A 24,086-nucleotide genomic window follows, 5' to 3' on the forward strand; every position below is an offset into this window, starting at 1 on the left:
GAACCTTTACAAGTCACATCTGCTCTCATGCTTTTTCCCCACTTCTCAGTCATGTTCCACAGCCATTGTATCAGCAGACAATCAAAACGCATTACTAATAGTTTGGGTTTTTTCTTATAATCTTTTGGGGTCCAAGATTCTACCTAACAGCACAGAAGCAAGAATGTTACCATCATCTTTCATGAAGCTTAAGGTAGGTGAGACAGCTATGGCCTATGCACACATGCTTCAGTGCAAGGATGTGGTCAAGGCACCTCTTTCAAGCCCAGGCTCCTGTGATCTTGTTTCCTGAAGAAGAAGAAGTGTTAAGAGACTTTCTGAAATCTCCAGGTTAGATGTACAAGGCAGGTGAACAATACAGTCATGGATCCACAGGTGAAATTTCAGGTGAAGGAGGCAAATTGGGAGAAATGTCTAGCCACAAGGCTTCCTGTGATTTTCCTCATTTAGGAATACTTTTTTTTTTTTCTTCATATAGGTGAGACAGACTTGATTCTCTCCAAATTCAATTCTGCTAACATGCTTATATTGAGTGTCACAGAGAAATTATTCAGCTTTGGATGAAGGAGAGGAGAGGGAGAAAAGGTGGAGGGAACCTTAATTAACACGTTCCTTTCATACAGAAAATTGGTGGGTTATTCTTCTTTTTTTCAAACAAATCTGTCATTGTTAAGACTTAGGAAATTAGTTTGTAACCAGGTAGGCTATCAACAGGCAAAATATCCTACAGCTTAATGGCTTGTGGATCATAAGATACACACAGCCAAACCTTATTATAGTGATCCTCTAGATCAAAGGGTTTTCACATAAATGGGGTGCAGTCTACCATAGCAGGGAGCTGCTGCAGGCCTTCAGGATTTTACTTTAAAGTTTTGGTGATTACATAAATTTTTTTTGGAAACCAGAGCTCAAAGCACTGCATGTAGTTAATGAGCAGGTAGAAGGAGAAAAACAGCTGAAAAGCAAAGTCTTGACAAACAGCTGTGGCACTAAGTGTCAGTCCTAAGCCTAAAAGGGTCAATCCCCTTATGAAACAAGCATTTAATCCTTCCCAATTTTTAATTAAAAAATCTACCAAGGAACCTATAATACTTTTTTTAAAGATTTTTTCTATGAAAGGGGGGTGGGGAGACACCACAAGTTGTTTCCATTGAGATGTTGATCCTCTGCAAAGCCACATTTTGGAGCTCAGGCCTCCCACAGAAACACCACCTCATGAACTGGCTGTGCAGAGGGACCCAAGCATGTACCCATTGCCCAGGGAACTGAATTAACCACTGCAAAGGCCCTGCACCACGCTCTGCTACAGCCCAGCTGCCCTTCCTCTCCACTTCAGCATCCTCTGAAACCGGAGAGCGAAACACATGGCTCTCACCCAGCCCTAGAGATACTCAACGAGCCGGTCCCCGAGAGGTCAGCATCCCCGGCCGGCAGCGCGGCTGCCCGGGCCGCCCCTGCCCTCACCGCCCGCCCGAAGGCGGCGGGGGAAGTGCCCAGCGCTCCGCACGGGCGGAGCGGGCAGGGCTGGCAGGCGGCTCCGCTTCCCAACAGCGGCCAGTGCCCCGGCGGCCGCCCCCGCTGCCCGGGGCGGGGGCCCGGTGGGCCCCGCTAGCGCAGCCTCCCGCGAGGGCGACAATGCGGCGTCTCTCCCCGAGCATCTCCCGCGGGGCTTTAGTGCCTGCCCGGGGTGGGGGGCCCGGTCAGCTCCCTCCCGAGGCAGCCGGTGGCAGGAGCGCAGCCCCGCGGTAGCATCCTCCCGGAGGCGGGAGCGGGGACCGGGGCACTGAGGAGCCGAGGGGCTGCGGTGGACAAAGCGAGGAGACAGGCAGGGACCCCCTCCGTTCCCCTTCTCTCCCCTTCCCGCGCCACCGCCGCCAGCCCCGCATCCCGCGGCGGAGGCAGGGCCCTGCGCTGCCCCAGCCCCTTCCCCGCAGCTCCCCTACCTGTTCGGAAGAAAGCATCCACCTCGGAGTCGGGGACAGCGCCTTCCTCCGCCGCCCCTTCGGCGGGATTCATGGCTGGGGGAGAGGCGGCGACGAGCCCGGCGGCTGGTAATATCCAGTGAGTTAGGAAGGAGGAGAGCCGAGAGAGAGAAAAAGAGGGAGGGAGAAGAGGAGGGAGGAAGGGATGGAGGCGCGTTTAGCAGCGAGCCCAGCCGAGCGCCGCCCGGATCATCCCTTCCGCGGTGCCTGCGGGGCGGCTGCCCCGGGGCTGGGCTGCGCTGCCCGCGGGCTGCGCTAGGCTGCGCTGGGCGGCGCGGCCCGGGGCGGGGTGCCGGTGCCGAGCCCCGCCGCCGGCCCCCTCCCTCCACCCGCTATTGTTCCGACCTGCTCCGCTCCCCGCCGCCGCTGCCCCTCGCCGCGCTGACAGCCCAGCCCAGCCCGGCCCCCGCCGCTTCCCTACCGGCACTTCCTGAGCCGGGCCGGGCCGGCTGCGGCGCCCCCCGCCGCCGGGGCAGCCCCTTCGCGGGCGCGGTCGCTCCGCGCAGCAGCGCGGCGGGGGGTCCAGCGGCTGCCGGCGGGGCGGGCCGGGCACAGGTGCGGGCAGGGTCAATCTGGGGCGGAGGGGGATTTGGTTTTTATTTGCAACCGGTGTGTGCTCCGCAGCCGTATCGATGTGCATCATCGGGCTGCACCGCTGCCATGTCTCCCCGCTGATGAAGAGCCGCGGGGCACGGCGCAGCGCTCGCTGACAGCTGGGCAGGTACTGGGGGAGAGAAAGTGAACGCCGGTGTGGTGACAGGGAAAAGCATTTCTTTTCTTTGTTTTGGGGGTTGGTGGGGGGTTTTTTGTTCATAGGCTGTGGGGCACGGTTGCTTTGGAAAGGATCAGTGAAACAGCATGTTGCTGCAGGTATGCCTTCGTGTCTTGTTCTTCACAGCCCTGGATGACTAGAGAGCCAAAAAGGAGTTTGAAAAACCTGGTCCCAGCTCAGACATCGATTCAACTCCCTAAATGGTTTTTATTTCTTTGTTGTAGCTTCAATATCTGTGATTTGGGTAATTGTTGTTTCAAAAAGAGTGCCATGAGGAATACTTGTTTCTACTTTGTTGGTAGCTGTGGTGTTATTCCCTGAGCCCAGCTATCAAGATTTCAAGCACAGACAGGCAGAGATAGACACAAAGACAGATGTTTGCCATTTGGGCACTTTCCTTTCTTCTCCTCTTCACCTATTTGAAGTCTCACCAGCCCTTCATTCTTCTATAATCACGTAACAGCTCTAAAACTAGCAGCCTGCTTAAGAAGAAATGTTGCTCTTCCACCTATTCAAAACACAGGAGTAGAACAGGAGTGTTGCTCTCACACCTCACAGTTGCTTTGCTACCTCTTCCATGAGAATGAAACTGTTGGAGTAATCACCCCTCTGGCTGTATTACTCTTGATAACCAGTCGCTGCTGCTAAATAGCATCTCCCCCTCACAAGACCAAGAGTGTTTTGGCCAGCACATCCCCACATCCTCAGTGCCATTATCCTGTAGGAGTAATGGCCAGTCACCACTCCGTTGCCACTGAAAAATTCCAATGTTTAAAGGACAGGAGGAAGTTTTAAGGCACAGGAGGAAGTAAGCTGTAGCAGATGGGAACAAAACACATCCAGGAACCTGGTGACCAAAGAGGCACTCACTGGAGCACTTCAAAAGAGCTCAGCATCAGTCTAGTGCATCTCAAGAAAGAAAATACTCCAAATAGCAGAAATCTCAGAGCCAGCTGGTTGTAAGTGACACTGTTTGGATCAGATCTCCATCTGTCAGGTAGGTGAGCAGCTGAAGCTGGCAGAACCTTTCCTGTTTCAGCCCAGAATATTTTAGACAACAGAGGAACATGGGTTTCCTCCATCTGATCTCTTCTCAACGGAGCATAGAGGAAGGCTGGATCTGGCTATATGCTCCCTGAGTGGATATATTGCTCTTGACAAACAGGCTGAAACTTTCCCTGCAAAAACTTAACTGTCAAACGGTGTTGACCAGGCAGGCTGAGCACAGAGATCCCAGTCACATCTTCTCTGACCTTAGGGTTTACTACTGGGAATGAAACAGAATTGGGAAGCAAATAATACGTCTTGCCAGGGGACTGCAGAAATAGGAGCAAACATCCTATAAGATCCAGCTAGCATTTACTTTCTCTCTGGTTGCCTTATTCCCTCCCTTCTCATCTCTGACCTACTGCCCATTTCCCAAATCTAACACCAGCTGGTTTTAACTGAAGCCATTTACTTTTTTTATGTTCATAGATAAAAAGGGCCATTGCACAACTATTTGCAGAAAATATCCACAGAGAAGCTATGTCCAGGCTGCCAAAACTCATTGCAGACCTGTGCTGCCTTTGAGCATGCCTCCTTCAGACAACCAGGATGCCAGAACCACCTCCATTTCAGGAGCACCAGCAGTAGGGAATTATTACCATAGTACAAGCACCTGATTACAATCAGTCTTTCAAGGACCAGACTTTCTTCAGTGACCATTAACCCCTTCTTCTCTGTCACATCATGGTGCAGAAGAGCCTTCCATCTTCCAGGCTTAGGCAAGCTGCATAATTTCAAATCCCATATCAAGATCTCTGCACATTCACTATCCACAAGATAAACTCCCTCCTTAACCCTCACTCTCCCCTAGACTCTCACATACAGGTTGATTTGTGAGTGTGGGCTTGGTAGCTGGGAAGAATGCAGCTTCCTCTTAAAACACTTTGAATCTGCTCAGGGTTTGGTAGAATCTGGTGGCTTTTAGAGCCAAAGAATCCCTCCTTCAAGAGAATCCTTAGAAGCTAGACGGGAGTTAGCCATAAGCAAGGAAGGTTTAGCATCATTCAGAGGCAATTCAAGTTGTCAATGACAGAGAAATTTATATTCTACTTTCATTATCAACCCTGCAGGTGTGGCCTTCGGCATCAGTTGTAAAAATCACATAGGCTACAGGAAGGATCTTTGTCTATATAGCTTGAAATCAAATGTGTGTTAGAAAATACTGAGGGAGGGACAGCAGTTCATTTAGCTGACCTGCCATTGATTCCTGGTTAATGATTAAACCAGGTAAGGCACTTATATTTAACCATATATAATAACGATATCTTCTGAAAACAAAGGTTGTTGTTTTTTTTTCTTCCCAGAACAACTTCTTTAGAACAAGAATGATCCCAGATATCTCAAACTGTGAAACAAATGGGAATTTCCACTTTTTAAAGAATAAAGGTGTTTGGGTCTTTTAAAATCTGTTTTCATTAAAGTATATAAAGAGTTACCCATGCATTTTTGTTACCCATCTCTGCTGTGCAAGGCACAGCAAGTTTGTCCTTCTGTTCTCACAGGACCACTGGCCAGGGAAGCCCTGCACAATATATTAGTGGTTTTCATGGCATTATCATTGAGGAAACAGTCATACTGTCCCATGTTGCACACACCTCTCATATCCACACACTGGCAAGGCAGGACAGGGAGTACCACATCCAGATATCAGTAAATTTTAGTGCAAACCCAGACATCAAGCGAGCTACTATTTTTATTAACATTGCAAGCAGAACAGGGCTGTCACTGTAAAATATCATTCACAAGTAGGAACCACCATGACTTCAGTGCAAGTCTCAGCACCAAGTTTATGTTTTTTTGTTGTGCAAAGAAGAGCTGTTAAACACAGAATGAAATACTTTCTGCAATGCATAATTAACAATTTAGATATAATGCTGAAGGCACCTACATGTTCCTTGAAAAACAAAATGTGAAAAAAAACAACCTGTAGAACTGCATAAACCAAAATACACTAGTTTCACTGACAGACACTGCTTTAATCTTTTGCATGGCTCTACTTGACTAATACCTCAATCCATACCAAACAATTTAGTTTAACTAGGTATGAATATTTTTATTTGTGACAGCCCCTAAAGGTGCTCAAAGATCAGAAACTGTCACACAGGCTTTTGATTTAAGGCCCTTGCTACAGTTAAGTTTTCCAATGGGATGGCAATAGGTGGCATTTGTGATGAAACTTTTTTTTTTTTAGCTAAATCTCAAGAGCTTGTGAACTATAGGGTGGTAAGAGGGAGAAGAATTTGAACAAGAAATCAGTAAAATTCCTCTTTCAAAGACAGGAGAATTGCATGTAAAGGCTCTAGGACATCTGCACTGCTGGAAACAGTACAGTGCTCCAAGAAACACATGCGAGTGGGTTTCCTGCACAAAGGATCAGAAGTCAAGTGCTGTGAAACACAGCACACACACCAAGGGTTCTCATGCAAAAAGGGACAGGGAGAAAAGCCATCCTGCCAGGCTCAGCACAGCAGCTGCAGTCTGCAAGGTGCTGCAGAGACCGTTAATTGTGCAGAAAGTCCCTCCCTCTCAGTGTCACAGCAACATCTAAATACAGAGTGTTAATAGGTAAGATCAAAGAGAAAATCTGAATAGCAGAGCAGGAAAACATAAGTCTTAAAAGCACCTAAGGCTGCCTTTTTAATAAGTTATTTGCAGCTACATTGTGGGGTATGCAAAAAGAATCTCTCATGCCCAGAGACCTTTTCAGACCTATGTCTAGGTATTAGAGTTGAAATTACTATGCTCTTAAATGAGACCAGGCACAGGGCTGGAAGTTTCCATCCATATTCTAGACTATCAGGAATGCTGTGAGGGAAAATCTGCAAGTCTCCAGAAACATGGTGTGCAGAGAAGCCTCTAGGGCAGGACAGAGGAGACAGAAGGTATGTTTCATATGCTTAAACTGAAATACCTACATACATGCCAAAGATTATTTCTGCACTCAGTAGGCAGCACATGCACATCACGGTTGGCTTCGTAGCACCCACATGTTCATTTGCACATGTAGGTTAGCTCTACCCTTTGCTCAGATGCGGAACAATTGTACAGGCAGGCATAGAGCAAGCTCTAATTCCATGCCAAAACCCTGTCCCAGAATCATCCTTGCTATTATTATCCTCTCCATCTGGATTAAAGCTGAAGTGGGAATGTCTACTCAGCTGTCATCTAGTCTCCTGCTTCCAGAGTCAACAGTGGTTCCAATTTTCCTGAACTTGAACGGAAAGCTGAGCTATAATTGCTCCTCTCCAGAAACACTACCCCATCCAGAAAAAAAGTTATAACAATTAACAAGACAACTTAAAAACATATATAATAGCTTTATCACTGTGACAACGCAGAGGTTTGCTAGCATCAACAGACAGACAAATGTATTTCTTCCATAAGATACACAACTGATTTTGCCACTCTGGCCACAGAAACTTAAACTGAATTAGCAGTGAGCAGAACAGCTGATGCATCTGAGAAGATACGTCTTGCTTGAAGTTTACAGATATAAATCTGGACAGAGTGAACAGTGACTGAAAATCCTTTTCTCCCTGGTCACTATTTGGATAGATTTGTTAAATAAGTTGCTAATGCTAATGGATTACAGATCCTGTCAACTTATGAACAAAAATGTTAAAAGGCTAATCACAAAGGTGGTATCCCTCAGCCAGGCTCCATTTGCCACAGTAGGAGAGAAAAGAGAAGCTTGTGTTGGCAGAGTCTACACTGTACTTTTATGTACATAAAGAACATCAGTCTTAAGCACTGTTAAGCTGGAACATTTTATTCTAACTAAGTTTCCTGCAAATATTTAATCCTGTTTCTGCAATTTTGCCAGACTCTTAGTAATACTGAGTAGTATTTATTTACCAGGAGCTCCAAAACTGCATGCAACCTGCCAGAGAAGTTCTGCCCAGTGCAGAAACAGTTACAGAACTAGACCAGAAAAAGGAAGTATTAAATATTGAAGTGTTTGGGGAAGAATGTAAATGTGCATAGTAGCTATTCAGAAAACCAATTTTGAGGTGAAGCATGCATTAAAATTAAACAGTGGCTACTACTTTATTACCACAAGCATTCATTTCAGTGCACTTGTAGGATACTAATTTCACACATGGTTGGACCTAAATACTAACCTGTTTTCCATTTTGCCAGTATAAATTAGTGTGAGAAAGAGGTTTTTTCCTGGGATAAAAGAAAATTAGTGGTGGTGTATGCAAAAACAAAAACACTGTGAGCTCAGTTTATATATGTATATATTTTAAAATAAAAAGTTAGAAAACTAAATTATCTCTTAATTTGTTAAAGTAGTTAGGCTTTGGATTCTCCTAAGAAGCCTCAGTAAACCTAAAATTAATCAGCTAACACATTAAAAATAGCCTCAGGACATCGAATGAATCATGCATTTGCATTGAATCGGGTGGTGTCATCTTTGACAATGTTTCAAAATCCCCTAGACCTCCTTACTACCAAGTACACTGTACAGTCATAGATCCTGCCAGCAATCTTTACAGATGCTCTACCTGGCAGCTGTTTATCCTGGCTAGTGCTTTTCAGTATTTATAACACTGAAAATGTACATTGTAATGTGCACACCAGACTCCACTCAGTAACTGGAACATCTTTTCCTGAGTTACTTAAATGAATAAGGTTAATCAAATAAATTTTGTTTTGTTTTTAAGTGAATATCACAGTATCACTCCTGTAACAAATTTGGTTAGGTCTTATCTGCAGAGCCTCACCTGGGGAAGTGTCACAGGATGCCCCTTCATTGTTTTTTTTTGTGGCAGTTTTGATTTTGTAATTTCTTGCAAATAGAATTAGTGTTACTGAAGGCAGCATTCAGTAAATTACTGAGGCCAAATCTGATGCTCTTGAGTCATTTAGTGGCTTTGATTTTTCACCCATATTCCTGCAATCACACACAGCCGTTCTTTTCACGAGATCTCAGGGGCAGTTGTAACTCTTCCTGACACCAGGAGCAGGGGTTGGTTATTCAGTGTCTCCCTGCTTTCTGGTATCTACTTATCTCCAGAGAGTTTTAAGAGTCCTGCTGAGAAAATCTCCTCTTTTGCCACCTTCCCCAGATCTCTTTTCAGCCTGGCTTACTAGCTCTGGCTGGAGAGTTTCCAGATGTTCTACTTCATTTATTTTCCTTTTACCTTTTACTTTTCCACCTAATAGCAGATCTCTTTTCTCTGCTGCTTATAAACAGAGGTTCACAAGGAGGGAGTGTAGCTCCAGCTTCCTCCCAGTATTGCTTGTTACAGGTGAGAGTGAAGGAGGGAAGGTGTGGGCAGGCTGGGATGACAACAGAAGCACATATGACTGCAACTGAAGACTAGTAACTAATCAAGGAGGAAGATGTGTCCAACCAGCCACATCCTTGTGTTTCCCAGCCCTCCTGGACTGAGGGCCAGCCTTCCACCCCACTCCACAACCAATACAGACCTGGCGCTTAGCTGCTTGCAGTGCTACTTCAGATCTCACACAGCTCAAAGCCCAGTTTAGCTCTGAACTTTAAAAGTAGGTCTCTACTGCCACCACATCTTGCTCAGGGTATCTTACACTCTCCATGCATTAAGAGGCAAGGGATGAATTCCCATGGTTCACAAGGAGACCTATATACACAGACAGGGACTATAATACGCATATGGTACATTGGAGATTCCTGATGAGGCTTGTGCCAGTTTCAACAACTTCAGATATTAATGTTTTTCATGCTACAAGAGATGCTTCAGTGGCAGAACATTCAAGGAAGAACCTCAATACCACAGAGAGGCCCAAAAGCCTCTGTATAATTTGGCGTTTCAGTGCAAATTGCCTCTGATATTTCTGTTTTTACTTCCCATGCTGATGGGACCAAGATTCAGGCAGAAGTGCAGATCTGGTGTGTTGAGAGCTTAGAAGGAGATAAAATTAGGAAACAGATGGGATGTCACAGATGATACTGTTCTGCAGAAGGAGCAGGACAGTATCTGAAGATACTGTTTCCAAAACAATATTGTTCCTAGCCACTGTGACACTTGCTCTGAGAGGGAGGGTCGCTTGTATGATAGCACATAAGGTTGACATACTTTCTTCAGTAGAGGAGCTGCCTTCCAGGTAGGTATTTCTACAGCCCCCTCTGTCAATCTGATAGAGGCTGGTATCAAAATTGCCCTCCAGGGAAGCTGTGCTATAAATTCTTAAGGACCACACATGATTCTGAATCTTTGAAAACATAATTCCTTACAGCTGCTGGAGCTGAAGCTCTCCCTTCCTTCAAAGAATAAATCTTCAGTGGTCATCTGGATCTGTTTAGAAACACTGATATCTGCTAAAAGGAAGCTCACAGCATCATTGTGACTGATATAATCAATCTAGAAGCTCTACACAAGTACCAACCATCTTCCTTTCTCTGACTATGTCATGTCAGCTCTTCCCTGTACTCTGGTGAACATCTGGAAGAGACCAAACCCATGCTATGCTGTTAGCATACTTTATTTCACAGACAGCACTAGGCAGCTCATGCTCCAGAGCTACCAGAAGTCTGAGCTGTAGGCCACATGCCATTTGGCTACTAAGATCCAGTGTTTCTGGACTAAGCACGTTTGGTCCTGGCAGAACAGAGTTTTTCACGGGCAGACCTGGTGTATAACACAGACAGAAGCTTACAAAGGCTTTAATCCCCCATCTTGACAGTGATTAGAGAAAGCATAACTTACTTCAGTAGGACTTCATATCTTGGCTAGAGCTGTCTGGGGCAGCAGCAGGAAGTTCAAGATACCAAACAAATACCCAGAAAAAGAAGGCTGGGCAATGTTTCTTGTTTCAGTGAAAGGCAGAGTTGGGTTAATACAAGTTTTTAACATCTAATAAATATGCTGTAACACACAGCTTTGGTAAAACTGACCAAAATAATTTTGCTAGAAATAATGAGAAAGAATTCAGAATATTTTTTTCTTTTGAAATTTGATATTTGGACTCTCTATCTGAAGATGTGCTTTGTTGTTGGTTTTATTTTGTTGTTTGTTTTTGTTTTTTTGACAAACTTGTTTTAAATGGTTGGTGGTTAAAGACAAGCCAAGTATCCTAAAAGTGAAACAAACACAGGATGCCTGTGCAGCTAGAGCAGTTATAGCTACTGGAAATACTCTGAACCTCCAGGACATGCTCAGTGATATTCAGTCTGCTATGTAGCCAAAGAAAAATGCTTTCACACCAATGCCAAAATCAGAACAACGAGTATATATTAGGTAGAAATAAATATTAGGAGTAAGGATTCTTAGATGCAAATCCAAGGTTTCTTTGTGCTATCAACTGTGACCTTCCAGGAAAAAAATACCCCGCTAAATAATAATTAACCTATCTGCAACAGGGATAGAGTGTATTCTTACCTTCAGGGAAAGGCTAAATTCATTATGGTTCAGTGAAATACTCTGAGATCTACAGCTGAATAACATACTACTACAGGGTGAATTTTACTCCTATGAGAAACCCTGGCAAATTCTTTGCACAGAGGTGAATTCTACATTCCCATTTACAGTGGGTGGTATAGAGCTATAGCAGGATATTTTGGTGCCCAGAAGATACACATTCCCCTTCCAGCTTCTGTTTACTCCTCCCAGCTAGCACTGCAGGCACAGTCTGGGCCACAGCTGCTTTGGTCTCCATTTGCTCACAGGAGTGTCACCCAAAAACCAGCCACCCTTGCTCCAAGTCTGATGTTCTGCAAGTGTTAAATAACATCCAATTGCACATTCTGCCAGGAGAAGCTTTTATCTGAAAAATAAATCGTTCATGAGCTATAAAATGGAACAGCACAACATGACAAATGAATTTAAGATTCAAATGTCAATATTATAAACATATGTAGCTTTCCTAGGCAACAGAAGTAAACAGTGCAGGCATTATTATCATTCACGTAGTCAAATATAATTTTAAATTATTGAATTCGTATTTGTTTATAGGTAATGGCATTTTAATCCCTTTATTTTACTCTCTTGCCAAGGCCATCCTTCCTGCTTCCTTTATACATGTATATATACATGCATATTTGGGCTGATTCTCTCCCCATTGATGGAAAGAATTTCATACACATTTAATATATTTATTTATTTATTTATTTATTTATTTATATTTTAAAGTGTGGGGAACAAATCAAATTTTGACAATGAAGATTCAAGTTCTCTACTCAGTACTTTATTTACCAATGGCTATTATCTTCTCTACTTAATTAAACTATAGAGGTTTTCTGTGCCTTGTGTCTGCAGCACTGGTACAACAACAGCATTCAGTTGTAGTTGTAAGTCTACATGAGCATCATAAGCCTACTATTGACTTTAACTGTAGAACTGGAGTAAAATCCCAGGCCTGGTGAAATTAAAAATGAAAGTCTGTCCGACATCAAGGAGGACATCAATTTCGTGCAAATGCTTTTCAGTCTGATCAGTATAAGATGTTTTCATTGCTGAAAATCCCAGGTTCAAATCCTACTATTGCCACAACTCACCATCCATTTACTTTGTGAAAATGGAACTAACCTTAGGAAGTTTAGTCAGGTGTGATTTCTCCTACTTGAACTAAAATCAACATTTGTTGCATTATATGTTTTTAGTAAAGAGTATTATTCAGAAAATTATCCTTCCACCACGTACTAATGTGTTCCAGGATCTCCCCCACTACTTTCTTTTGCATCAGTTATTAGACCTCGCATGATCCCTGATAACACCCAGTTCTTACACTTGAGAAGTTGCAGCTAATTTAGAATTCATCAGTGCACAGGAGCAGCTTAAATTATTTCCCCCAATGCAGTAGTGTGTGTTTACTTTCATTTAATTTGATTTGCCATCATATTGCCCAATCATCCAGTTTTGTTAAATCCTCTGGACACCCTTCCAGTTATCCGTACTTTCTTGCTTGGTTTCACCACCTGATTATTCAATTAATTTTCTACATCATTATGAACTGTACTGAAAAGTATATTGTCTATACTACAAAGTGATTACTCTTAGGATTACATTGGATTTTGCTGTGGTACATTTAGTGGGGCAAGAAACACAACCATGAGAGCATTACAAAAATACTCCAACACACGTCCCTAAAGAAAATGAAAGTTAGGTGGACTTCCCATCTTCACGAGGGGCTCAGTGTTTTTTTTTGTTGCAGGCATAATGACACTTTTTGTGGTTCATGATATGCTCACTAAACAGCATACAATTAAAATAGAGCCAGATGCTTCCAACCCCTCCAGTTCAAGGGAATTAATATCCCCACAGCATCACCAGTGCCTGAATTTGTTTTAGCCCTCCTTGTAACAGGAAAGAGCACCATAAACCTTATACTGACACGTTCCCCTTCCTTCTAAAACCTCTTGCCATCATCTGCAAACCCAGGTGGGGACAGGGACATAAGCAAGAAGGAAAAGAAGAAGGAAGGAAAGCATCACAATGCTGGCATTGTGCCAAGAGCCTGGTAGAGTTAAGCACTCCACCCCCATTGCAGTTAACTACCAAAAACCCTGAAAATAATTTCCAAAATCCCTAAAGAAATTATCTGCCACACTTTACCAAGGCATGGAGCTGCCTCCTTGCTGCTATAGCTTTGTCCGTAACAGTGTGGGTGGACATTTTTAGACACTAACATCAGGCAGAAGAGCTACTGACTCAGAATCTGCTGTGAACTTTCAGCTAAGAGGAATTGACTCTGAAGTCTCCCTCAGGAAAAGAGTTTTCCACAGTCTCCAAGAAATTGATCCACAAAAAGGTTTCAGAAACCTCCAGCTGAGCCTACCCAACAGTCGTTACTTTCTGCCAACCCCCCCAACCTTCTTCAGAATCCAGTATAATTTTCATAGAAGTCAACAGACAGTTCAAGCTCCAGGGCTGTCACTTCCTTATTCGTTTGGAAATACTCTCAGCTAAAGCAAAATTGCCATTGGCCTTCTTCCAGATTCCAAACAGAGAAGAACTGCAGGCTTTGACTTTTATCTGTAGTTTCTGATTCTTTAGGGCAATGCTTTCTGCTTCTCTGCAACGGGCAGTTTTCTACCCATCTGTTTATAAATCTCATTTTCATATCTTCTTCTCTATTATCTTAATCAAAGGCAAAGTACCTAAACAAAAAATGAAGTTGAGGGCTGATCAGTAAAACTCAACAACTGTGTGACAGAGCTGCCAGCAGTAAGTAGAAGGGCTTGATGACCCAGAAGTTCCAGCTGGTTCTGTTCCCTTCTCTGCCTTCCAGTTCCACTGTCCAAAATGGAAAAACAGGGTAGCTCTAGTCTGGAGGAATGCACTAAATGCGAACACATAGATACGGGGGTTTTTTTGCCTTAAAGTTATTTTGCCATTTATAAGATTTTAAATGCTACCATATTTTCATACATAAAGCCTCTGGGTGACTTGCACGTATGTGAGTGACTGTGCGTGCGTGCGTGCACACAAATTCTTTTACACACACAGGAATCTCTGGATCTTGTAACAATTCTGCTATGGATTTGCAAAATGACCTCAAGCAATTCACAGTTCTGTGCCTCTCTTTTATACTTCTGTAAAATGGTTATAGTGATACTTATTTGCCTCACAGGAATGGCAAGGAGCCCTCGTTCCAGTTTATAGTGTTCTGAGATGCTCAAGGAGTGCTAAAGAAAAGTGGGGAGTTAATTGGTTCATAAATTGTCAACCTTGCAGTCATCTTTCTAGGTTAAAAATAGCTTTAATAAGTCAATTCTTTTTGAGTTAATGCAGAAAAAGGCAATTACTTATGACAAGGTAGGAAAGGGTTGGGGTTTTTTTGCTGAAATGTACCCAAAGACTAATTAGTATGTAAACATTTATTACAAACTACTACTCTTTGGAGACCTGCAAACAAACTTCAGCACAATGCCAACAAATGCTACAGCACAGACTGCTATGCACATATCACATATACTTTTTGTAATATATTACTGTAATACTAATTGCTTCAAGACATTATGATGTAATTATAACACCATTAGGGAGACAAAACAATGTTTCCATGGTTCTGTCAAGACGACGTTATGATACCAGAATACAATGTCAATGTGCATATATGGAGGCAATGTTGGATTGTCAAAGTGAAATGAAAGGATTATGCTCATTGTTGATGAACAACATTTTAAAAATAAATGAAAGTGATGCCAACAGGATTCTGCAAAGATGGCATGATGTCCAAATTGAATAACACAAAATCTGAGACTTCCATGTCAATCATGTTATGAACGAGAGCCACTTACATGTTTGTGATTCAGCTTTTTAAATGAGTCAGTTACAATAAATGACAATGTTTTGACAGTTCCTCTTGAATGGCAAAAGGATCATCTGAGCCATAAGCATTTATTCCCCCTCCTCTAATCACCTTCCAAAGAGATTTTAAAGAGCATTTCTGGTAAGGAGAGTAGTTTCATAAAGACAGCACTGAGGAGATCAATATTTATTCATTGTCAGTGACTACCTGAGAAAAGCTATATTCCTACTTTTTTTTTGCCTATAATGTCTCATTTTTAGTGTAATATCTGTAGACTGAAGTGTAATTAGAGCCTTATCTTGCCACGTACCATCTAGATTACATATGCAGACAGACGCTGGTTTGGAAGAGTTTGCACCCCGAACAGCAGAATTCACTGGGAAGTTTCAGTCTAAGAATTAAATTTTAAGGACAAATAGTCTTCCAAAATTAAAAATTTCCCCATAGGAAAATTCCAGATGTACCTACTTTCTTTTTTTTTTATTCCATTTTGTGATGGGAAAATCCAAATTTGTTGGTTGGTTTTTATTTTTTTTCTTTCTTTCAGGCCAAATTCCTCACCCCTCCATTTTCACCTAAGATGAGTCCTGCAGCCTGAACTACTTCCCATAATGTGCCACATCTCTGCCCTAAATAAGCCACCACATGTTGCAGGAGCCAATCTGTTCAGAAATCCCAACCCATACAGGAGAAACATCCTTCCTGTGTTTGCGCTGAAGTGAAGATGTAAATTCGGACCAACATCTAGGCACACTTCTGTTCTCAGTTGGTTTGTGCAGATCCATGCATCTGGAGAGGCACCAGCTCAAATCCTACATTGGTGCACAGCCACTGCAGCCTCCCACAAAAACTTCAGCTGACACATCAGTGCCGAAGACATCCTCCTCCTCCTTTTCAAGAGGCTCTTACATGTAGGAAAATATATTGTACTCTACAGAAATCTTTCTCAAGTGACCACCCAAAGGGTTAGTGAAAATGGGTTAGCCAGTAATGGCATTGATTTTTATTTGACCTGCAGTTAAATTCCAATCTAGGAAGGCTGATGTATCTATTACAAATAGCCTGTAAGGGGTGCTGAACTGAATAGAAATCTTAAGACACATACTATATTAAGATGCCTTTTCCCAAATAATAACTTAATTTTTCTGACTGCCTTTGGCTTAAGGGTAGTCAAACAAAGAGATGCTGAGCCACTGTCACCTCTCCCACTCCCCTCTAAGCTTCCAGAGGATCTAGTGTTCGCATTCTGTAACCTCACCATTTCCATAGCAACACCAGAAGGGTCTTGTTAACCACAGGTAGAACAAACACTCACAAAGGTTTTAAGCCATTCTGCAAGCCTCAAAATGAGGGTGCCAGATACACTGATTATAATTTAAAATTCATGATAAAAGCATCATTTTAAGGTAGCGACTGAAAAAGGAAATCTCTTTCAGAAACAGTATTGCTGCTCAGCTCATCGAGTTGCATTGTAAGACAATTCCCTAAGCAAAATTTTCTGCTTCTTATAAAATAAAGTATTATTTTGATAGGTAGTTTGAATCACGAGGGAGACTTTACTACAGAAAAGACCACATCATTTCAGCTATATTTTTTTTTTCCTGTATCTGCTATATAAAGCTATAACACAACTGACAGATAGTCAGAGAAACAGAGCAGCAATGGTGCTATTGCTCCCTCTACTGTCAATATTCATTATTTCTTATTACAGGTGATACAACCCAAGTAGTTAAAATTAATTCAACTTATAAAAAAAAACAACACAAGTTGCGTTTTCAGAATGGCATAACCGGATTTTTATGTTCCCTAGCAATGGAGTGAAAAGAATTTCCACTGAAATAAGGTGCCTTTATTTTTTAACGTATAAAACCCACCAAGTTATCTGTAGGTTTTAATTCTAGCTGCAGTGGTAGTTAAGTATTAAATGGATGGTTGCATCCATTACTTAAAAAAAATAAACATATGAGCAAACCTTTCTGCCACTGATCACACTTTGTGTGGCAGAGAAAAAACAGAAATAATAAGTTTCCTGTGAGAGGTATTTCTACTTTCAGAACAGCCTCCCATTACAAACACGGGCACTGTGGAATTCAGAGAATTAATCGGGGAGAGTGGAAAATAAAGAAGACAGTGATTCATGAGGAGATTTACCAGGCTGAACTCTACGGGCATGGGAAAGCAGATTACTGAATAACACACAGCCTCCCGTTACCAGAACTGCCTTGTTTCTCAGCTCAGCAACTAAACACCCTCCTTGCTGAGGTGCCAGGCTTACACAGAAAGTCTTCAAACAAACTCTGATCCTCTGTCAAAGACCAAAGAGGCTGAACACAATTTTATCCATACCATCTAAAAATAGATTGCTATTGAACAGAGGACAGAAAGAAGTTGCCTCAGCAGTAAATAGCTCTTTTCAGAGGCTTTATTCCTTTGCTACTAAAGATTTGTAATTTAAGAAAAAAGCTTCTTCCATTTTTTTCTGCAGTGTTGTAGTCATGGAGAAACAGAATGTAGCTGATAGATTTTTAGTACAAAATTCCTGTTGGGAGGCAATTTTAAATTGCCTTCCCTCTGTCTTGGTCCCTTCTATGGCTCAAAACAATCAGCAGAAAGGAGGGTTCAGCAAAGGAGGGACCAGGGGCAGGCACACATTGGAGCATCACCCCTGGACCTGCCTGTCATTTGCACAGGTAGCAGCATTTTTGACAAAGAAGCACAGGCAGCATAATTTTTTACAAACAACCCCAAGATCCACAGAACAGAGAAGACTCATTCACCTCCAAATCTCCCAGCTATTCAGAGAGCAATTTGAAAGTTAATTGCTCTTTTATCCTTTCTCTAAAATATTTATTTACAGGAAGGAATGAGACAACTTTCATTTTCTACTAATTTTACTCACACAGGATAAAGCTCCTCAGCTGATCTGTTTTAATACACTTTCCACTGTTCAGTTTGGACAACACTCCTCGTTTTGCCACCTACTGAAATCAACAGAAAAATCCTCACTGGTTTCACTGGGCTGCGGACCAGATCTTTGCACTCTACAGCCCTTAAGAATCTGAAATCATGACGGTATTTTAACATACTGATTTCTTTTGTGCAAGAAAGCACGAGTCAGGCACTTTGGGGAGTGTTTCAAGTGTCTTATTCACTCTGTGCTCTGGTCCTTGAGGAAGCATATGGCTCTTTGTGTTCGAACTTCTATAAATCTGCATTAGTTTAAAATATATGAATGTGAATCATTAGCCTAAGATTTCAGAGCTAGTAAAAAAGAACACAAGTTCAATATAACTTCTAAGAATTTCTGAACTTGACATTATCATAACGGATAATAAGAAAAACCATAGCTGCATATTTAAAGAGTGTCACTGACCACTCTTAGGACAGCTTTTCCTAGGGATAAAAACTTCTTTTAAAGTTCAAAAATACATTTTTTTTTCTTTTTATTCTTCATGGACAAATAGCTTGCGAGGATTACATACCCAAAATAGCAGCACCATTGCTTGAATCTAATTAAAACCTTTTGTCAGAAACATTTTTTAAAATTCAATGAAACCTGTACAGCCAGCCTTGAGTTCAAGCTACAATTATCCTGTCCTGCACATAATTAGAATCACAGGATTTAATGAGCACATACAATTACACAGTTTTTTCCTCCACCCAGGTTTTTCATTTTAGAGGAGGAAGGAAATAAGCCATTGAGGAAGAAGGTAAAAAATAAAATAAAAGGAAAAGTTGTGTTTTTCAGACCACACTAAAGTTAAAAGCATCTGGAGAGAATAAAGGGATTTTTGGTGTGAAAGAAAGACTTGGCAAAGTTTGGAAATCTTTCCAAAACTTTTACTTCTAAGCTGTCTCCATGACATGGCCAGAAAGATTTGCAATTCAGGTGTGCTTGTCTTTAGACACAAGGATTATTGTCTTAAGTTAGCCTTGGAAGTTCTAGATGTTTAACCACTGACTGAATTAACAAAAGCCATTTCTTTCAAGTAAAGAAATTAAAATACAAGGAGGTAAGATAAAATTCCTTCTTTACATGGAAACTTACTCCTTTCCATTTTGTTTATTCCTTATCTAAAGACAAGAAAAAATGAAAGTGAGATATAATGCCAAGGTGACTTTTCACTACCTTAACATTCCTCCTGCTTCAGGCTTTGACCAAAATCTCACAGCTATTCCAGTCCTTGCTCTGTGTTGTGTCACAAGAGACACAACAACTATAAAATAGTAAGCTCTTAGTAAAGCCTCTCTCTCCCACCGTAATTTATTCACTCATCTGCCATTTCTTCCATGGTAGAGTAAAGGTGGGGCAGCAATGGGCTGCTCCAGCTGCTCCACATCACAGAGGAGGAACAGAACTAAACAGGATAAATTGCAAAGATTCTGTATCTTTAGTCACACTCCTATCACAAAAAGAGATATGGTGTGCAAAGACAAGGAATATCTTTTATTAGTTCAGCAGATATAATTGGGAAACACCAGCTATGTTTTTGGGTGCATATGTCTTCCCTTCAGGCCTTTGCAATACATTTCCCTATAAAGAAGTTTACATTTTCCAAAATACGTGGTTTTTTCCCAGTAGTACCATCTGATCTAATGAAATGTATTACATTTTGCTACACCATTTGGCTTACTTATACCTTTAGGTTGGATTGCCAGAGCTACAACACTGCAAGGCTATGGCAAGATTGAATTCTACATTTGTTGTTAGCATAGCAGCAGGTTGGGCAGGAGCCGGCATCCTTTCATCACTGGAAATACTTCTCATGTAATAACCTTTAAAGATTTCCAGACACAAAGAAGACAGATAAGATAAGAAACCTTCGTGTCAGATATGTCCAAAGCTCAGGATCCCTATTCAGTCAGCAGGACTGCTGTTTTAATTCATAGCTGTGATATATGCCTTATCAAAGCTACACCTTTTCATGGCTTCATGCTTCTCTTAACCTGATTCAAAGCTTGCTTTTTCACTGTCTTTTCATGGACTTTGGGTACAACTAAATTAACTAATCTGATTCAGTCAATAAAGATTTTATCTCTCATTGGCATCATACAGCTTGCTTCACTTGCTTTTCCCTGAGGAGATGCTCTTTTAAAAGCTTGATGTAGACTGAACCCACAGTACATAAAGTATAGATATGCAGATTCCTTACATTTTCATAGCTTTGCCCCAGACACACATGATATATGGTGTTTGCACAGTGCGGGCAGAGCTATGCTACTGACAACAAGTGCCTCTATTTGCTATAAGAAATCCGACTACTTTTTGCAAAGTAAAAGGTGGGAAAAAGCAGAATCCAACAGCAGTTAGGTTAAATACACCAAACAGCAGTGGTGTTTGTTTTTTTTTAGTTCAATCAACAGTACTTTCCTTCCAGTTTTCACTGCCAACTCATTTCCACCCATGGTCATGATGTTGTTATTTGTACAGCGATAGCAGGTTTATGGAAGTAGAAGACACTGCTCCTTTCAGCAGTGTCCATAGGCAATGGGAGGACCATGTCTCAGACCTGTGAGAACAGAGTCACATGAAGGGACTTGGTACAGTCATGTTCAGTTGCCTTTCCAGTGCCAGAAGAGAGATAAGGCTCTCCTTTTCAAATGTTACAGAAAAGTGACAAATAGCACAGGGCTGACAAAAGAAGGGCTGAGCTCTGTAACAACATGATTACATGATTCTCTAGTTTCACTGTATGTTCAAATACATGAGCTCTTTTTCTAAATTAAAGCTGTGATTTACTAGCCTTCCTGACTAGCAAACAACTGCTATATAGCAAGATTTGTCTGTTATTTAAGCATCAGTATTACACTGTATCCTTTTCACTTGTTAGCAATTGAAAGCAGTTGCTACAATTTCTGGCTCCTTGCTTTGAAGCAGAAGGGCTTTTTGGTGATGCTTTCTTGCTGGCAGGGATCACTTGAGGCAGGATCCCGGCTTGTGCCCCTTTGACCACTTCATCTTCCAAACAAAGGACTTGCCCCACCGGAGCAGTCTTTCTCTCCCCCACCACACAGCTCCACACCAGAGCACCCCAGGGCTCCTCTCCCAGTGCTGCCCCACCTCCCACCATTCCCTCAGCAACCTTCTGCACCCCAAGCACCACCCTTGTCTACCTCTTTCTCTACACCCCATTTCAAGCCCTAATCTCTCTTCCTGGAAACTGTAATTTAGGTTTAATACAAAACTTTAAAGAGAACCTTATTTGATTTCCTCTCATTTAGGCAAAGGTAGGATACAGACTTTCTGGTCTTAAAGGATTTACTATGCTAAGTAACTAAGTCGGTAAAGAATTTCATTACAGTACTCTTCAAGGTCACAAAAAGGCATGGCTTTATTTTATTTTCATTACTAAGTTTTCAGTCATGTGGCATTTATTCTTGCTTATCGACAAGAAGCTCTTTCTGAACCTCAATGACATTAAAATAACATGGCGAGAATGAATTATAAATTGTTCAATTACAATGCCACTTACTGAAATGAGCCCTGTGACTAATTTGGGAAATAAACAAACTGGCACTTCAACCCCAGTCATCTTCTCCGTTGTCCCAGAACATCTTTCCTCCCCCAGCATGGCAGTGCAAGAAACTCCTGTCTTGGCTGAGAATTCTAGAGGTTTTAAAACTAGGCAAGAAACAGTCATACAGGGCAAAATGTGAGCCAGTAGGGACACCTGAACTTCCGAACAAACATATTGTAGAGCAGGAAGTAGAAAACATAGTATCTTTCTTACAGGCTGTGAGGCACAGTATACGAAACCCATGGATAAGGTCCCAGGCTTAAGCCCTGATCACAAGAAGATGACAGATTCAAAGGGGTCATAGATGCCTATAAGCAGCAGGAGTGACCACCAGATCACTCTTACAGACCACCTCCATTTGGTTGCCACTTCCATTGGGGAAATCCTTGAGAAAACTCCCTAGCTTCCACCTCCTGTGTAGAAGGTGGCCAGAAGCCTTGGCTTTTTCATGCTCAGCCTCAGTTGCCACAGGCCTATATCAACATGTCACAGAAACTTGCTACAGCATGCAATAGCTCACTGGAACATTTGACAAGTTTCCATACACTTTTATTATTATTTTTTTCTTAACACTGTTTAAACAGTACCCATTTTAGAGTTGTTGTACATTGATGCATCTGCAGAGTAGACCTCATGATTTGAGGTAGTCACACAACAACTGGAGGTAAGCACAAAAAGGGGTGAGAAGGAAAACATTAACAGGTTCTTCACAAGGCAATGACCTTTTTTCTTTTTTTTCCCCAGCCTGCCAGCGTCTATCCATTAAATAATTTGTCTGCTTATTCTGTCACATGACAGTGAACAACCAGTCTTCTTCTTGATTTTTATGGTTCTCTTCAACTTTCATTTTGCTACATGCACACACACATGTACAAGTCTTTCACAAATTACTCTGCTGAGATGCCCAGCAGGTAAAAAATCATTAGAGTCATCACTGGAGGGGAATAACACCTGCACATACACATAACATCCTCCCACTTTACTCCCCATATTTACCATCAGAATAGTATGAGAGTTTTCAGAAGAAGTCAGACTATTATTTCCATCTCCCTTTCAAGATGCATGATTCTGCACCAGTTTTTTTCCCCTCTTTAGTCAGTTTCCTTTAAGTATCTTGAACAGCTAGGTTTTCCCATGGAACACATTCTGCTGACATTTCATTACATTGGGTTATGTTGAAAACTGAGTCACACCCTTAGAAGGAAGTCCTGTGGAGATGCTAAAGAATATGGTTCAAAATTTAATAACACAATTGGTTTTGGTTGGTTTTTTACTACTTCTAAGGCCTTTCTGCAGCATGCATGCCAGGCAATTCATCCCACCATATTTTCAGTATTTTGTGGCTGAGGCTTATTTCAGTATTTCTCTGTGGATGTTTGATCTCTTACACATTTTCCTTTTTAGTGGACACAACACTGTGGGGAAGGAGGGTGAGCTGGAGTTCTGCCATTTACATTAATGGCACTAAAACTACAAATACTAATGTTATTATTCAGTTAATTCAAAACAGGCTGGAACCTCATCAGTAATTATGATTATGAAATTATGATATAATTAATAGAGCCTATTTTAAAACAATGCATTTTCTCCCTTGGCACCCTCTTTCTTTTCTCCAGAGAAAATACTGTGCCTATGCCTAAGTTTTCTGGATTTTTTTTCTTACTTTCATCACAGAAATTAGAGGGAGGACTAACCTATTTTGTTCAGCTGTGTTCTTGGTTTGAATCAAATCTAGACCATGTGCTAAAAATCTTCACAATTTGTTGAGACAATAGGGGGCTAAAACCCTCATTAAAAATTGTCACTTAATAGAAAATTAATAACTCTACAAAATGTAGTAGAAAAAAAAAGTTGTAAGCAAAAGAAAACTTCTGCATAGAAAGTGTTTTTGCTTATCATTTTCAGCACATATATATGCAAGGAATCTAAGGAAATTATAGTTTACAGTGCGGGATCCCTTGATAAAGAGCTCTAATTTCTCTACCTACAGAAAAAGACTGCAACAAAAGTTGATACAGAAAAAAAACAGTCAGAAAATGAGAAAAGTCACTCTGGTTCTCTTCCATTCTCACTCAATGACCTTCCTGAAGGTCAACCCATTCCCTCCTAAAGATCATCATTCAGCCCCTGCCACTAAGCTGGAGTCCTTAAAAGCAGGATTATATTCACCAGGAGTTTCTCATTAATTTCTTGATTTGTAACTTACCGGTTTGAAATAAATGTTTGTAAGTATCATATGGTGAGCAAAAAGAGGTCTAGCAGACCAGCATTCAAAGAATGCTAAACTGATCAGCTGTGCTAATTGCTTGCACTGGTTTGCTGAAGAGCCTCAGCTGAACATAATATTGAAATTACATTTCTCTTTGCACGACTGCAAAAGGATTTACAACACCTCACAGAACAGCTGAAGCCAAAGCTATTACTGTTTTTATGCTACCATCCCTTGATAGAAATGACAGCATGCTTCTCCATTTAGCAGCTACTTTTCTTTGCTCTTCTCTGCTGTCTCCCCCACAAGTTCTGTTTTACTAT

General features: G+C 41.7%; 1 protein-coding gene across 9 annotated transcripts in view; it reads right to left on the reverse strand.

The window, feature by feature from the left end:
* KALRN (kalirin RhoGEF kinase) overlaps positions 1-2,227 on the reverse strand; it is a 500,706-nt gene extending 498,479 nt beyond the window's left edge. For 8 of the 9 annotated variants that reach the window (XM_051624222.1, XM_051624223.1, XM_051624226.1 and 5 more), the window contains exon 1: positions 1,944-2,088. In XM_051624222.1, the coding sequence (XP_051480182.1) occupies positions 1,944-2,016 (73 nt within the window). In that variant the 5' untranslated portion in view covers positions 2,017-2,088. Of the gene's footprint in view, positions 1-1,943 lie in introns of all 9 variants that reach the window. The other variant, XM_051624220.1, reaches the window with a different exon arrangement.
* Between the last annotated feature and the right edge of the window lie 21,859 nt (positions 2,228-24,086).

This window comes from Apus apus, chromosome 6 (assembly GCF_020740795.1).
Source record: "Apus apus isolate bApuApu2 chromosome 6, bApuApu2.pri.cur, whole genome shotgun sequence".
Lineage (NCBI taxonomy): Eukaryota > Metazoa > Chordata > Aves > Apodiformes > Apodidae > Apus > Apus apus.